Here is a 15,578-nt window from a genome sequence, read left to right as displayed (position 1 = left end):
GATATTGATTACTTAATGTTTAATCTTCCAATTCATGAACACAAATGTCCTTCCATTTTTATATCTTCTAGAAATATGTTGTAGTTTCTCATGTAGAAATTCATTGGTTAAATTTATTGCTATTTATTTGATTCTTTTCCTTATTATTGTAAGTGGATTTTTTGCATTTATTTCCTCTCCAGAATGTTCATTACTAGTACATAAAAACACTACTGATTTTTGACTGCTGCTCATGTACCCCTCCGATTATCTGATATTTTTATTAGCTCAGGTAGCTTTTTGTGGATTTTTCAGAACAATCACATTTGATTTGATACCAACATTATCATCACATTTTACTCATTTGCATTTTAAAACGTTATAAAGTCAGATGCAGAATTGCATATTATAAAATACAATACAATAGTAAGAGCAGTAATAATTACCCATGTGGTTACTTTTAGCAAAGAACTTTATTTCCTTATGCCACTTTGATCCACTATCTAGAAACTTTTCCTTTCAGCCTTAAGCATGCCTTTAGCATTGCTTTTAGGGTTGGGCTAGTGATGGTAAAATTCCTCAACTTTTGTTTTTCCGGGAAAATATTAATCTCTCCCTCCTTTTTGAAGTACATTATCACTGGATAAAAAATTATTGATTGACAATTACTTTCTTTCAGCACTTTAAATATTTGGTCCTATTGCTTTATTATATCCATGGTTCCTGATGAGAAATTGGCACTTCACATTTATGCAACTTGCCAAACAAAACATATTGAGGATCCTTGATTCAGATGTGTTCCTTCTCTTTTGCTTCTTTCACAATCATTTTATTTATTGTTATTGGCTTTCAACAGTTTCATTATTATGTGTTTCTTTGTGAGTCTTTTTTAGTTTATCGTATTTGGAGTTCACAGAGAATTTTGGATGTGTATGTTCATATCTTTTGTCAAATTTGGGATATTTTCAGCCATTATTTCCTCAATTTTTATAATGATGTGTCTCATAAGTCTCATAAGTCCTTTCAGCTACATTTAATTTTCTTCATTCTTTTTAATTTATGTTACACAGACTAGATAGTTTCCAATGTCCTATATTTAAGTTCACTAATTCTATTTATTTCAGCTCAAATCTGCTTTAAACCCCTCTAGAATTTTTTTAATGTTATTCAATGTGCTTTTCATGTTCTGTCTGCATTCATGTTTGCTTCCCTTTTATAATTTTTATCTATTTATTAATACCATAATTTTCTTCATATATTGTTTTCCTGATTTTTTTTAAATTTCTTTGCCTGTATTTGCATTTAGTTCTTTGAATAGGTATAATAGAGTTAATTTATATCTGTGTTTGGTGCATCCAATGTCTAGGTATCCTCCTTGATGGTTTCTGCCACCTTATTTTGTTCCTCTCAATACCATCTTGTCTGTTGTTGTTTTGTATATCTTGTGATTTTTTTTTTTTTTGGTCAAAATCAGAACATTTGAACATTTTTTTGAATATGTTATGTCAGGGAATCATATTCTTACAATTCCACAGAGTTTGATATTTTTATCTCTACCTTTTATTTGTTAATGACTATAGTAGTCATTTGATTTAGTGATTTTTTTCAAACTGTGCACAGACTGTATCCCTTGATATATACAAACATGGAGGTATCTGTTTCTTTAGCTTATATACAGCTAATATTATGATGGTGGCTTTCCTTTATGGTGGTAAGTAACAAAAGAATAAACAAAATAAACTACATTTCCCAGTCTTTGAAGCTTGTCTCAGCATAGCCTGAGGAGAAAGCATAGGGTACTCTCAGGTCTTTTTGTACATGTGTGTGCATGGTTTTATTAATTCCCTTATGTGCAAGGACATTCCAATGCTCATTTTCTCCAGAAAATCTCAGCTTTTCCTCACAGCCCTGGTTTCTCTATTGTTTGTCCCAACTTGTTATCTTTTCCCCATGCAGCAATGGTTCACTTATCTTACAGTGTTTAGTAACCCCGTTAGCCACTTCAATTTCCAGAGGTTATTTCTGGGACAGGGAAGGAAGAAACAAGTGTCTTTCATTAGTCTTTCAGACTGCCACCAGATGAACTTGAGCAGATATACATACAACCCATTAAACAAGGAAAGGTTACTCTACTCCCTCTTGAACTCAGGATCCATACTGGAAGGAAGGGTTTAACTCAAACAAAGCTATGGATTAAATGTGGGGTGGGCTAGGGAATGTTCCAGTAGTTTTTCCTACCATATCAAGTACTCTTTTTCTAGATTCAGCATTTGCTAAATATTGTTAATACTAGAATTTTCTCGAGTCTTGAGAAAGTTCATTTGCAAATTATTGCTTGTTTTTCAATGTTTACATGGGTGGGATCAACACTTGGAGCGTCTAAATCTATCATAATGCTGCTGTCACTCTTCTAAGCTTCTATTTTTGATTTCTTTAATTTTTACATAATTTATTAATTCATCAAAATGAAAGTTGAAAAACTGCACTAGTTGATCAGTTTCACATTTGATTTTATGTTTCATTTTTACATGCAAAGTTTACAGTGTTTACATACTGTTGAGTTATAATTAAACTATATATGCTTTGCACATACAATGATTCAAAACATGTAAATCCAAAGTTCTTCAGTTATGGTAAAATGATTACACTATATTTCCTTTTCACTGCAGAACAAAGCAAGGTTATTTGATCCAAAGAGAAAAATGTAATCAATATTATTATATCTGGGCTTCATATTTAATTTTTCATTTGAGAAGTATTCCTCTCATTTTCTTCTATTTCTTCTCATAATCTTTATTTGCATTATCATTGTGTTGCTTGGATACATTCTTGATATATTTCTTATCCATAGTGCTTGACTAGTAAAATATCTGAGTCATTTCCTTTCTGAAAATTTATTTATTTTATTTTCACATTTGAATGCTAGATTAGATTATATAGAATTAAAGGTTGCTTTTTCCCCCATAAGGACACCAAAGACCTTTTTCACATGCTTCCAATTTCTAGTGTGTTTCAGTTTGCTAAAACTGCTGGAATGTAATATAGCAGAAATGGGTTGGTTTTTAAAATGAGGATTTATTAACTTAAAATTTACAGTTTTTAGGCTGTGAAAGTGTCCCAAGTCAAGGCATAAACAGGATGATACCTAGTCTCAAGACAGGCAGCCACATCCAGGGCAACTCTGTCACATGGGAAGGCTCATGTCCTTTTGTCCTGGGTTTCATTGCTTTCAGCTTCTAGCTTCAGTGGCTTCCTCTCTTTTCTGTGAGTCCTCTCTTAGCTTTTCCAGGGCTTTACTCTAGACTTCTCAAGGTTTTTCCATCTTTTATCTTCTTAAAAAGGACTCCAGTAAGATGATTAAGACCCACCTTGAATGAGGTGGGTCACATCTTCAATTGATAAACTGATCAGTAGGTCCCACCCACAATAGGTCTACACCCAAAAGAATGGATTAAAAAAACATGATCTTTTTGGAACACAATACAGCTTCAAACTATGACATTATGTTTCAGATGAAAGGTCTGATAACAGTGCGATTTTTAATACTTTCCAGGCACGCAAATTTTTCTCTCTGGAAAAATGTATATTGCTTTATTATCATTGAATGATGTGGTGAGTTTGGAAAAGGAGGTCTTTAAATTCACACTGATAGCACTTGATAAATTGCTCTCACATATTGTCCGTCTATTTCTTTTGTAATACCATTAAAAAAAGCATCTTAGATTTTAAATTATTCACAATTAATTATTCAATCTACAACCCATTTTTGCATATTGTCAATTATTTTCATTTATCTGGTCCTATTCCTTTTTTTCTGATTGACCTTCTTTCTTAGCAAATTGCTTTTGTATTAATGACTTGATATCTTTTTGATATCTAATATATCTAATTAGACATATCTAATAGTTGTAATGATAATAAATATCTAAATAATTTAATATATCTAATTAGATATATTAGATATCTAATATATAATATATAAACTGGAACTTATTAAAATTGAAATTGTGATCAATTTCTTTTGTATTTTCCTGAGAATACAAAAATGCCTATTGATCATTTGATAGACCATTGAGGATCACCCATGGTTTCATCAATCCCATGAGAAAATTCTGTTCCCTCCTTCCTTCTCACTTTATGCACTCTTCCATGGTGATGGTTAGTGCTTTTATATCTAAAATATCCCTCTATATGCTCAAGAATCCTATATTTCTTCTGCCCAGTTCTTGTTTCTGAGGATCAGATTCATTTACTCAATGCCTACTGAACATTGCTATTTGGATGTCTTCCATGGTATCTCACCCAACATATTCCAAGAAACACTCATCTTCTCTGTGTCCATCCAGCATTCTTCCCTCCATTCAGTGCTCTAAGCCAAAACCTGGATTTCATTCATGTCCTTTTTCTCTCTAATCTTGACCATATCTTATATTGTTTTGTTTATAACTCCTAAATATTATTTGAGACTTTTTATATCTTTCCTTTGTAGCTCAGATTCCTTAGATGCCAAATCTGACATGGAGATTTTTATGAAAGTGATTTATAGAAGGGTTGAGGAAAGCAGACCATAGGAGAGAGAAGAAAGGGTGTGACCCCTACTGAGTCTGGCTTCAGCATGGAGCCAGAGGAACTCTGGAAAACACATTGCACTACAGAGGTGAGTTGAATTTGAGGCAAGGTGTGCAGCCTTTTGTATCCCCATGGCAGTTAGTCATTGTGCCTTGATGTGCCCTGGGGTAGTGGTAATATCCCTCAAGTGAGGCAGTTTTCTTTTCATCTGGTACATTTATCCAGAGAAGCATGGAGCTATATTGCTATTTGCAGCCTAGAACCAAAGCAGTGAGTCATGTGGGCCGAAGCCTGGTGAAGGAAATTCATGCTGAGCACAACAGTGTCCTTCACTATTCAGGTTTTCGTTCTTTCACACCTAAATCAATGGGATAGCCTCTTGACTGTGGTCCTGATTCCAGTCTTGTTCCCACAAAACAGCTAGAGTTTTCATTCTAATTTTGAAGTCTCACTGTTTTCACTCACTAGTTCAGTGATACCCCCTTCATCCTTAACATCAGATCTTAACAGGTTTATTAGACTCTTCTTGATATTTATACTTTTTGCCTCTTGTTGCCCATCATAGTGCATGGCACACAGTGGGGATTCAGTAATAATTGCTGAGTGAACACACGTGTTAGCAACCACAGCTATACTGAATTGTTTATATTTTCTATTTATATCATACTTTATTTGATTTCTTGACCTCTGTTGTATATTCCATCTCCTAAGAATTCTCTTACAATGACTTCATGACTATTGACACTGTGGAAAGCTTTTCATTCTTCAAGTTCCATGTTTTATGTCTTTTATCTAGGAGACCTTTCCTGACCCTTTCCTGGCTTTTGCTTGGTATTCTCCCATGTGCTTTCATAGTCCCCTGTGCTGTTTTAATTTCTGCCTTACACAGAAGATGTCCCAATGGATAATAATCTCTTTGAAGCTCTACAGTAAGGTCTCTTTTTACACTCCACTGAAACCCAGCACCTGTCTCATTACTTGGTCTCAAAAATATATGCTCCTTGATTAATGAATGAAGTAGGAAGAAAGTAACCACATATTTGCACCCTAAAATTTACATGTGTGTGGACAGAGCCATATGTTTTTCAAAACAGCATTTAATAATGAAATGTTAGCAAAAAGAAAATGGATTAACAGAGAAATATAAGATAAATAGCTCATATTCATAGGATAATGAAAGCTTGCTGAAAGCAGGGAGAATACCAAGACAAACTATTTGCTTATTGCTGGGAATCTCTGTTTTAATTTATTTCTCATTTCTGAGTTTAAGCAGGATTAAAAAATAAATAAATAAAATTGTAATCTCCCATGAAAGATAGCTAAAATTCTCCTTAGAATCCAAATAAGATAAAGGTAGGAAACAATTCCCCAGTATGTCATATATGCTATATACTTTATTCAATTTATTCATATGATTTATACTTGTATACATAAATTCAGCATTTATTGTGTACGAACTATTGTGCTATCTTGCAAAAATAATTGCATCTTACTGACAAGTACTGCACTGAGTGCAACTACATATTTAACAAATAGAAATTTATGCCTAATATCCCAATGTTGTATTATTTGGGTCATTATTCTTTATTTTGGGTAATAAGCATAACACAGGTTAAATGAACAATAAAAATAAGTTCTGAATCCTGCAAGGAAAGTTGGAAACATGGCAAAATCTCATGAACTATCACTCAAAGATTAAATGTGCATTGTTTTTAAAGCCCTGATTACAGTTAGTTGTCAAGAATTTGCAAGTAATGAATGACCATGAATTACAATCTATAAAAATAGGTAGTTATTAATGAGAAGTTATTGGATTTATTTCTAAAGAAAATGAAATAATATATACAATGTGCCCAGTAATCTCTGGCTCAATAAATTGTTGCTATTATAAGTACTTGAAATTTGCATCATCATTGCCTGGCAGTATGTCATAGCAGTTAAGAGCATGGCTGTAAAACCAGCTAAAACTGGGTTACTGACTCTTTGATGCATTTATATATTTTTCCCTTCCCTTTTCTGTCAGTTTCCACACATGTAAAATGCGTAGAGCAGAAATGCCAATGCCTATCTCTTTGGATAATTACAGATTAATGCTCAATATCAATATATATATAATTAGTTCTTTCTTTTTTTAGATGGAAAGCCTGTGAATCCATAAACATGGATGAAATAAAAAAATCTAGGACCAGTTTGGCAGGATTTTCCAAATACACATAAAATGATCCTGCTAGGTTTCCTTCCATTTCTTGCACTCATCTCCGCTTCCTTCAGTACAGAATCTAAGAATTATAGTGGTTAGTTCTTTTCTTTCTCCTGTAAGTATTCCTTGTTGAGAACATCCCAAATATCATTTTGGCACTTTCTTCAGTTGAAGTATTATGGGGCTCAAAGATATTTATTTGTAACCTGAAACAGCTTTCCTACTGCACAATTTCCTGATAGCATTTTTCATTTGGTCATTTCTTAAGGTATAAATCAAGGGATTTAACATGGGAGTTATGACAGTGTAGAATACAGCAACAGCTTTGTCAATGGGTAGAGTAGTTGGAGGTCTCATGTACACAAATATGCAAGGCACAAAGAATAAGATGACCACTGAGATGTGGGAGACACAGGTGGACAGGGCTTTGCGCCTCCCCTCCAAGCTGTGGTTCTTTAGGGAACTCAGGATGACCATGTACGAGACCAGCAAGAGGATGAAGTTTAACAGGCAGTTGAACCCACTGTTAGCAGCTACAAAAAACCCTAGAGTGTGGGTGTCAGTGCAGGCAAGATTGAGTAAAGGGTTCAGATCACACATGAAGTGATCTATGATGTTAGGACCACAGAAGGGCAATCGATACATGAAGAGAATCTGTATAGTTGCATGAAGAAAACCTCCCACCCATACCACTCCCACGAGCAGACCACACAACCGCCAGTTCATGATGGTTGTATAGTGCAAGGGCTTACAAATGGCCACATAACGATCATAGGCCATTACAGTAAGCAGGATGATCTCAGAAGCTCCCAAGGAATGTTCCCAAAACACTTGTGTCATACATTCACTGAATAGAATGGTCTTCTTTTCATGGAGTGAGTCTATGATCAGTTTTGGAGTATTGACAGAGGAATAACAGGCATCTATAAAGGAGAGATAGGCCAGGAAATAGTACATGGGGGAACCCAGCAATGGACTGGAAATGATGGCGACCACAATGACCACATTTCCTACCACAGCAGTGATGTAGATGACAAGAAACACAGCAAATACGACTTTCTGCATTTCTGGATTCTCTGTAAGCCCCAATAGAACAAATTCTGTTACATTGTTTCTATTTTCCATGTATTTCATGTGGCTCTTAGTTACATTACCTGAAATGAAAACAATTTTATTAATGCAACCTTGAATTTAAAAACTTTCCCATTATAATAATAATAAATATCTGAATTCTTTTGATTTGTCAATTAGTGTCAGATTTTATTAAAATGGAAATAAAGACTTTGTATTATTGGAGCTTATTAAAACTGCCCTACAGGTGACATTATGTAAAGGGCATAGTTATGAAGAAATTTTGTAAACTAATAGGGCAGGTGATTGTGCTCACTGATGACTAAAATCTTAATTTAGAAGCAGTGGCAAGTATACATATTTGCAGATAGCCTGGGAAAAGTAGGTATAAAGGGCATGGATGTTAGACTAGGAATTTACCCTTTATTCTGTAGGAAATGGAGACTCGTGGAAGATATTGAGAAAATGAGTTGAAGAAGCACAAAGGGAGAATACTGGGATATTGCTATTGCAAAGAACTTTGTCTTGGAGCAAGGATGGGCTGAGGTTCAGAAAGGAGGTCAAAGCAAGTGACAGAGAAACAAGACAGGAGACTATAGTAGTGGACACATGAATAGCAGGTATTGGTGATGTTAATGAAAGAAAGAGGTATTGGTGATATTAATGAAAGAAACAATTAAAATGTTACTATAAAGCATTCATGATGTTTCTTGTGTGAATACAATTAACTTTATTGTAGCTAATAACGTATATACTTTTAATGATTCCTTGTTATATATATAGCATGAAGGTAAATGCTTCACATATATAATTTTATTTAATCCTTATAACAACCTGTGTGATTTGCATTGCTCAACCATTTTGCAGCTAATGTAACAGGCCCAGATATTAATGGCCATGGTTAGAATAATAATGATAATATGAGCAGAAACTTTTGTTCACTTTGTGTTCTAAGTGTTTTGCAGACATTGGCTTATTTAATGCTCACTAAAAACCCTTGTGATGGGTACTTTAAATATTTTTGTATTTTTTTTTATACATCAGGAATCAGAAGCACAGAGATGTTAAGAAGCCTTCCCAAGATCAAGCAGCTAATAAAGGGCAGAGACAAGGTGATGTCTTAGGCTACTTTGTTTATTATTTTTCCTCTCATTTTTTATACCATGTCCTATGTTATTATAACAAATAGTGCTGAAACAGTAATCTCCTGATATTACTATAATTATTATTATTTGTTTACTGTTTAGTGATGAGTAATAAAACACATTTAATAAAACCTTTGATCAATTAATATTACAATAATTGTGATACTGCTTTCATTGAAAGACCCCTTCCTCTTGGCCTCTCCCTCATTCCCTGATTCCCCACCCCTCTCTCTGACCCCTTCTCTCTGGTTCCCTTAGAGTTCTCTGCAAAATGCTGAAAACAACTGTCATAATAATTAAGTGTATTGGTTTTAGAATTAACAAGACCAAATAAAATCCTGGATCTTCTGCTTGCAACTTCATTTGCTTGAGTAAATGCTTTGGTATTTTACATTCTGTATAATGACATAATAATATCCATCTCACAGGTTTTTATGAGAATCAATTGAAAGAGCATATATAAGATTAAGCGTAATGCTGGGGACACACAGGGCTTTCATATATTCCATTTTATGACTGACTGTGCACCTATGAAACAGGAGGAATTGACAATAATACAGGGAACTTTTAACCAAGTAATAATTTCAAAAAGAATCATCTTCAAATTTAACTTTAAAGAAGCCCCAGAGACTCATATAATCCAAATCATAGTAGCAGTTATTCCCACAAAGGATTCCCCATTCTGTGTTTACACTAAAATAATTAACTAATTTTTGTGTCATTATATATTTGCATTTATGTCTTTTGTGTGAATGAAGTGCATTTAAATTTTGTTTTCATCCTCATGATGGGTTGGTTATTAAAGGAAATTGTTTCACAATAATAGCATGGTGCCAGATGTCAGAAATCTGGATTACAGTCCTACAAATAGCTTAACTTCTCTGAGTCTTCTCATCTTCATCTGTTAAATGAGGTTAATGATATTTATTATCTTTTGAAGGAATAGTGTGGGGATGAAATACTTTATTTCCACATTTGAAAAGTGTTGAAAATAAATATTTATATATATGGAAAGTAACAATTTTTAATAAGAGCTATCACCACTGGAAAAAAAATTACCTTAGCTGTCTTATAGATCATTTAATCATATTTGGGGCTATTCTTGGACAATCCAATCTTAAAACTGACCAGTACTTGGAATTGTTAACTTTTTTAGGAAAGATTCCACACACCAGGAGAGAGACTAATTAATTCAAATCAGCAGTTGTTAACACAAATCAACTCAAAGTGTTAAGTTCTTTTTAGTCTAAAACTCAAAATCTTCTCTAAGAAAACCTGGGATTCATTTTAGAATGTACTCACTTGAAATATTATGGACAATTGATCTTCTATATATAAATGTCTCTGTTCCAGCAGGGCAAGAGGCAGAAAATGTGGAGCAAACACATTTACATGGGTTCCTTTACCCTTGATGAATCTTGCTCTGGAGATGTGAACAACAAAATATTTTCACTTTGCATTTCGTAGATATTTAAAGAGGTATTCAAAAGGTTCAGGGACTTCATATTGTAGCTGCTGCTTGCTCTCCCAGGAATTAATTATCTCTTTTGATGGAAAAGCTTTGTATTAGAAACAGACATTCTGGGGAGCCATAATTGAGAAAAACCCATCTATTAATGGGGAATTGTATTCCTTGTACTACAAATTTAACCAAGTAAGAGTTATCATTCTCTGTCTGAACCTCTGCTGTGAAGAAATCAAATGCCATTTGAATAGCAAGGTGATATAATTCCCAATTGGGAAGTTTGGATGCAGTTTCCCTGTTGACTTATAAAACAGAGGAAGCTTATATTTTCTTATTAGTCATAAACCTTTTCTGGAAACTCACTATTTATTACTTGAGAAGTAGAGCAATGAAGGCACAAAAATAATGGCAGCTATTTTTTTATGTTTTATATTGGCTCCACTGATCAAGGCCCACCCTGAATGGGTGGGGTCACACCTCCATAGGAGTATCCCACCAAAGTCACCACCCACAGCTGGGTGGGGCACATTCCAAGCAAATCTAACCAGCACCAAAACGTCTGTCCCACAAGACCACAAAGATAATGGCATTTGGGGGACACAATACATTCAAACCGGCACATTCCACCCCCTGGACCCCAAAAATGACATTATCTTTCCAAATACAAAATACATTCATTTCATCACAATATCACAAAAACTTAAACCATTTCAGTAACAAAAGTTAAGTATAAAATCCCATCAAAATCAAATATAGGCGTGGTCAGTCCTAAGGCATACTTTTCCTTTAGCTTGGATCTGTGGACTTAGAACAAGTTATATGCTTCCAATATACAAAGGAGGGACATTCATAGGATAAACATTTCCATTGCCATAAGGAGAAAGAGTAAGGAAAACAGGGTTAACAGGACCAAAACAGTTCCTAAAACCCGCAGGACAAACTCCATTAGATTTCAAAGTCTGAGAGTCGTTAACAGAACAATGTTGCATCCTTGGGGCTTGAGACAGTGGGAGCCTAACCCTTCCTAAGGGCCTTTTCGGCAGCCCTTTTCTCTCCAAAAGCTTAGGTGAGTGCTCCAACATACCCACACATTGGGGAGACCACCTTCTCGGCCCCACCCTCCTCAAAGATCGGGGCAGCTCCCGGATTCCCTTCCATCTCCGGGGTACATGCTCAACCCGTTCAGAACAGTGTGGTGGCAGCCAGGCTCTCCCCAATTCCCTGGGAATGTGCTCCAACCTCTTTGGGACCTGAGGTGGCAAAACTCTTCCAGAGCATCGAGGCAGAAAGCCCGTCCTCGACCTCCAGGGCAAACTCACCCTTTCCATGCATGTGGGCTGCTCCGCTCTCCCAGCCCAAGACCTCCTGACTCCAGACCTCAACCTCCATGTCTCTGTCTTTGAAGAAGTTTTTCCTTTAATTTTTTCCTTGTCTGTCTCCTCCAGTCCAGACCAGCAATGGCTCTGTCTATAAAGTTCTCGCAAAAATTCTGTTGGCTTTGCATGAAGCACACAGGGGTCAAAGCCATCAGACAATAGGAGTTTCCACAAATCCTTTCTGGATAATTCCATCTCCAATCTTGGCTTGTACTGAAATGGCGGCTGGGTTCCATGTTTGGTTACATCCTCAGATTGGGCTGTAGCTTCTGGGATTCCACCCCCTGGAAGCTCATAATTTTCCAAGCCATCAGCTTCTGGTTTCTTTGAACCCAAGAGTTCAGTTCTAAGTTTAACTCTCTCCGCTCGCATTTTACTATAAGCTGCAAGGAGAAGCCAGGATACATCCTCCACATGTAGTCTGGAGATCTCCTCAGCTAAATATTCCAGTTTGTTGCTTCCAGATTCTTCCTTCCATCTGACACCAGGACTCAATTTGCCAAATTCTCTGCCACTTTAAAACAAGGATCGCCTTTCTTCCAGTTTGCAACAACACGTTCATCATTTCTCTTCAAGGCCTCATCAGAAGTATCTTTAGAGTCCATATTTCCACAAACAGTCTCTTTAAAGCAGTTTTGGCCTTTTCTATCAAGCTCCTCACAATTCTTCCAGAATCTTCCCCTTATCCATTTAAAAAGCCATTCCAACATGTTTGGTATTTGCAAACTCAGCAGCAAAAGCACCCCACTCTCGGTACCAAAATCTGTTTTAGTTTGCTAATGCTGCAGAATGCAAAACACCAGAGATGGATTGGCTTTTATAAAAAGGGGGTTTATTTGGCTACACAGTTACAGTCTTAAGGCCATAAATTGTCCAACGTAACACATCAGTAATCGGGTACCTTCACTGGAGGATGGCCAATGGCGTCCGGAAAACCTCTGTTAGCTGGGAAGGCACATGGCTGGCGTCTGCTCCAAAGTTCTGGTTTCAAAATGGCTTTCTCCCAGGACGTTCCTCTCTAGCAAGCTTGCACCTCTTCAAAACATCACTCACAGCTGCACTCCGTTCCAGTTTCTTTGAGTCAGCATGTTTTATATGGCTCCACTGATCAAGGCCCACCCTGAATGGGTGGGGTCACACCTCCATAGGAGTATCCCACCAAAGTCACCACCCACAGCTGGGTGGGGCACATTCCAAGCAAATCTAACCAGCACCAAAATGTCTGTCCCACAAGACCACAAAGATAATGGCATTTGGGGGACACAATACATTCAAACCAGCACAGCTACAGATTAAAGTTAGCTGTTTTATCCGTAAAATGGTTATGGACTATTAGGCAGCATTAAAAATAGAGAGATGTGTACAAACTACAAGAATAGAGTTCCAGTTGTTCTACATCCTTGCCACTTAGTATTTCTACTTGTTTTCTTTTGGTCATTCCAGGAGGTATGTAGTGGTAAATTAAGGTGGTTTTAATTTGTATTTCTCAGCTCACTAATGACTTTGACTCTTTTTTTCATTATCTTTTTGACCATTTGTATGTCTTCATTTCAAAAGTTTCTGTTCAAGGCCTTTACATGTTTTAAAAGTAGGGGCTCCGTTAACCTTCTTAATGAGTTTTACATGTTCTTTGTCATTCATGTGATGTTAATATAATTTTCATGAGTCTGTGGTATGTTTCCTTGTGTCTTTCATCTCTTGTGTTTTGCCTTGCATTTCCATAGATCCTGCCAGTTGTTTCTTTGAACTTTTCATTTCTACCCTTATGTACATCCAGTGTTTCATTATATGCTTCATCTCTTTTGCCATACCTTCTCTAAACTTTTTGAATTGATTTAGTATTAGCTGTTTAAATTCCTGTATCCCAGTTGAAGTGTAAGTTTGTTGCTTTGACTGGGCTATAACTCCATTTTTCCTAATGTAGGTTGTAGTTTTCTGTTGTCTAGGCATCTGGTTTCCTTGGTTACCCCAATCATGTTTTCCCAGACCAAAATGGGCTCAGGTCTTAGAAGAAGGAAATAGTTTCATGTCTCCCTGAGGGTATGTTTTAGAAGGTTGGTGCACCCTGTGAGGTCCCAAGTCACTGTGTTTTTCTGCCCAGCAGGTGGCACCTGTCAGCCTGTAGCTCCAGATTGGTGTAAGGAGCTGTGGCCTGTGGCTCTTTTCCCCCCAGGCTCTGGGGTCCAGTTCTGAATGGGGAAATGGAGGGTGGGAAGTAGGGATGGGCCCCACCTCTTTCCTCTTAGGGAAAAGACCCTCCAAAGAGAGGTCATTAGCACTTGAATACTCTCTCTCTCTGCCTTTGCTATCCCCACCCTTGTCTGGGTCAGAGGGCTGCGAAGTGAAAATGGTTGAGGCTTTCTCCACTGAACTGAAAAAGGGACAGAAAGGCTTCTTCAGGGCCAGTTTGTGGCCACCCTCCTGCTCTGCAAGGTCAGTTGTCAGCAAAAGGCTGTTTGCTTTTTGTGGATTCATAGCTTGTATTGAGCAGTCCCCACTTGTTAATTCAAACCCCAGATGGAGCCCATCTGAGCTATATTCACTTGCTCAGAGACTGCTCCTCTCTAGCACTGCAAGGCTTTGCAGTTTGGGCCATGGGGGGAGGGGGTTCCCAGCTTTGATGCACAGTTTTTACTTACAGATTTTATGCTGTGATCTTGTGCATTTCCCCCAATCCAAGTTGGTGTATGATGCATGGTCAGTCACATTTGTCACCCTGCAGTTATTCCAGATTATTTACTTGTTGTTCCTGGTTGTTTATTAGTTGTTCCAGGGGGACAAACTAGCTTCCACTCCTCTCTATGCCACCATCTTCTTCTGTCTCTGAGCCATATATTTTTTACAAAGCAGCATTTAATATGAAGTGTTACCAAAAAGTAAACTGAGTAACATGGAAACATAGTATAAAAAGCACACATTCATAAGATAATGAAATCATACTGATAGCAGGGAGTATACCAAGATAAACTATTTGCTCATTAACAGTGAAGCTTTGTTTTATTTCTCACTCCTGAGTTTATGTAAGAGTAAAAAGTATTGCGATTTCCCCCTGAGATCTAGTGAAATTTCTCCTTGGAGTCTGAATCAAAGTAAGAAACAATTCACTGCCATTCAATATTATTTCTTTTTGCTCATATTTAGTCAATGTATGTGTCTGATTTATATTTTTATACATCCATTCAGTATTTATTGTGTACCACCTATTATACTACTTTGCCAAAATAATTGCAGTTGATTGGCAAGTATTTACATAATATGACTGCATATTTAAAAGATAACCTTTTTTTTTCTGATATATGAATCTCTTTGATTTGAGTCTGTCTTCTGGGTTACAGGTGTTAGATGGATTACATGAACAATACAAATTGTACCTGAAGCCCACATGGCATAATCTTGATTACATGAAAATCAAAGATTAAAAGCCCATTGATTGTATAATCTTGAATTACATTTAGGTAGCATGATGTTGCAGGCAATGAATAACCATGAAATTGGTATAAAAAATAAGCAGTTATTACTAAAAAAATATTTGATTTATATCTAAAAAGAATGAAATGAAATATAAGATATGCCTAGCACAGTGGCTTAATAAGTTATTGCTATTATAATTATTTACTCTTTCTTTCATCGTCTGGCAGAGTCTTATAGATTTTTTTTTTTTGCTTTTATTTATTTATTTATTTTTTAAATAAATTCAAAGTTTTAGGAACAGTTACAAAAACAATACTAACCCCATACAAAGAATTCCATCATACCCTGACCCCCCTCCCCCG

The 15,578-nt window shown here is 36.2% G+C and overlaps 1 protein-coding gene across 2 annotated transcripts; it reads right to left on the bottom strand.

The window, feature by feature from the left end:
• Positions 1-3,221: 3,221 nt before the first annotated feature.
• Positions 3,222-7,882, bottom strand: LOC119536223 (olfactory receptor 4C46-like). Of its 2 annotated transcripts, XM_037838929.1 has the most exons (2): positions 6,973-7,882; positions 3,222-3,241 (listed from the first exon to the last, which is right to left on the bottom strand). In XM_037838929.1, the coding sequence occupies exons 1-2, from the start codon at positions 7,880-7,882 to the stop codon at positions 3,222-3,224; spliced, it is 930 nt and encodes a 309-aa protein (XP_037694857.1). The 2 variants fall into 2 exon arrangements, with proteins under 2 accessions (XP_037694857.1, XP_037694856.1); XM_037838928.1 differs by lacking the exon at positions 3,222-3,241 and having other exon boundaries at positions 6,944-7,882.
• Positions 7,883-15,578: the final 7,696 nt, after the last annotated feature.

Source organism: Choloepus didactylus, chromosome 6 (genome assembly GCF_015220235.1).
Source record: "Choloepus didactylus isolate mChoDid1 chromosome 6, mChoDid1.pri, whole genome shotgun sequence".
Classification (NCBI taxonomy): domain Eukaryota; kingdom Metazoa; phylum Chordata; class Mammalia; order Pilosa; family Megalonychidae; genus Choloepus; species Choloepus didactylus.
This window is presented reverse-complemented; position numbering and strand designations above follow the sequence as displayed.

Coding starts and splice junctions, on each gene's coding strand:
- LOC119536223 (XM_037838928.1), bottom strand. CDS start 7,882: ATGAAATACATGGAAAATAGAAACAATGTAACAGAATTTGTTCTATTG.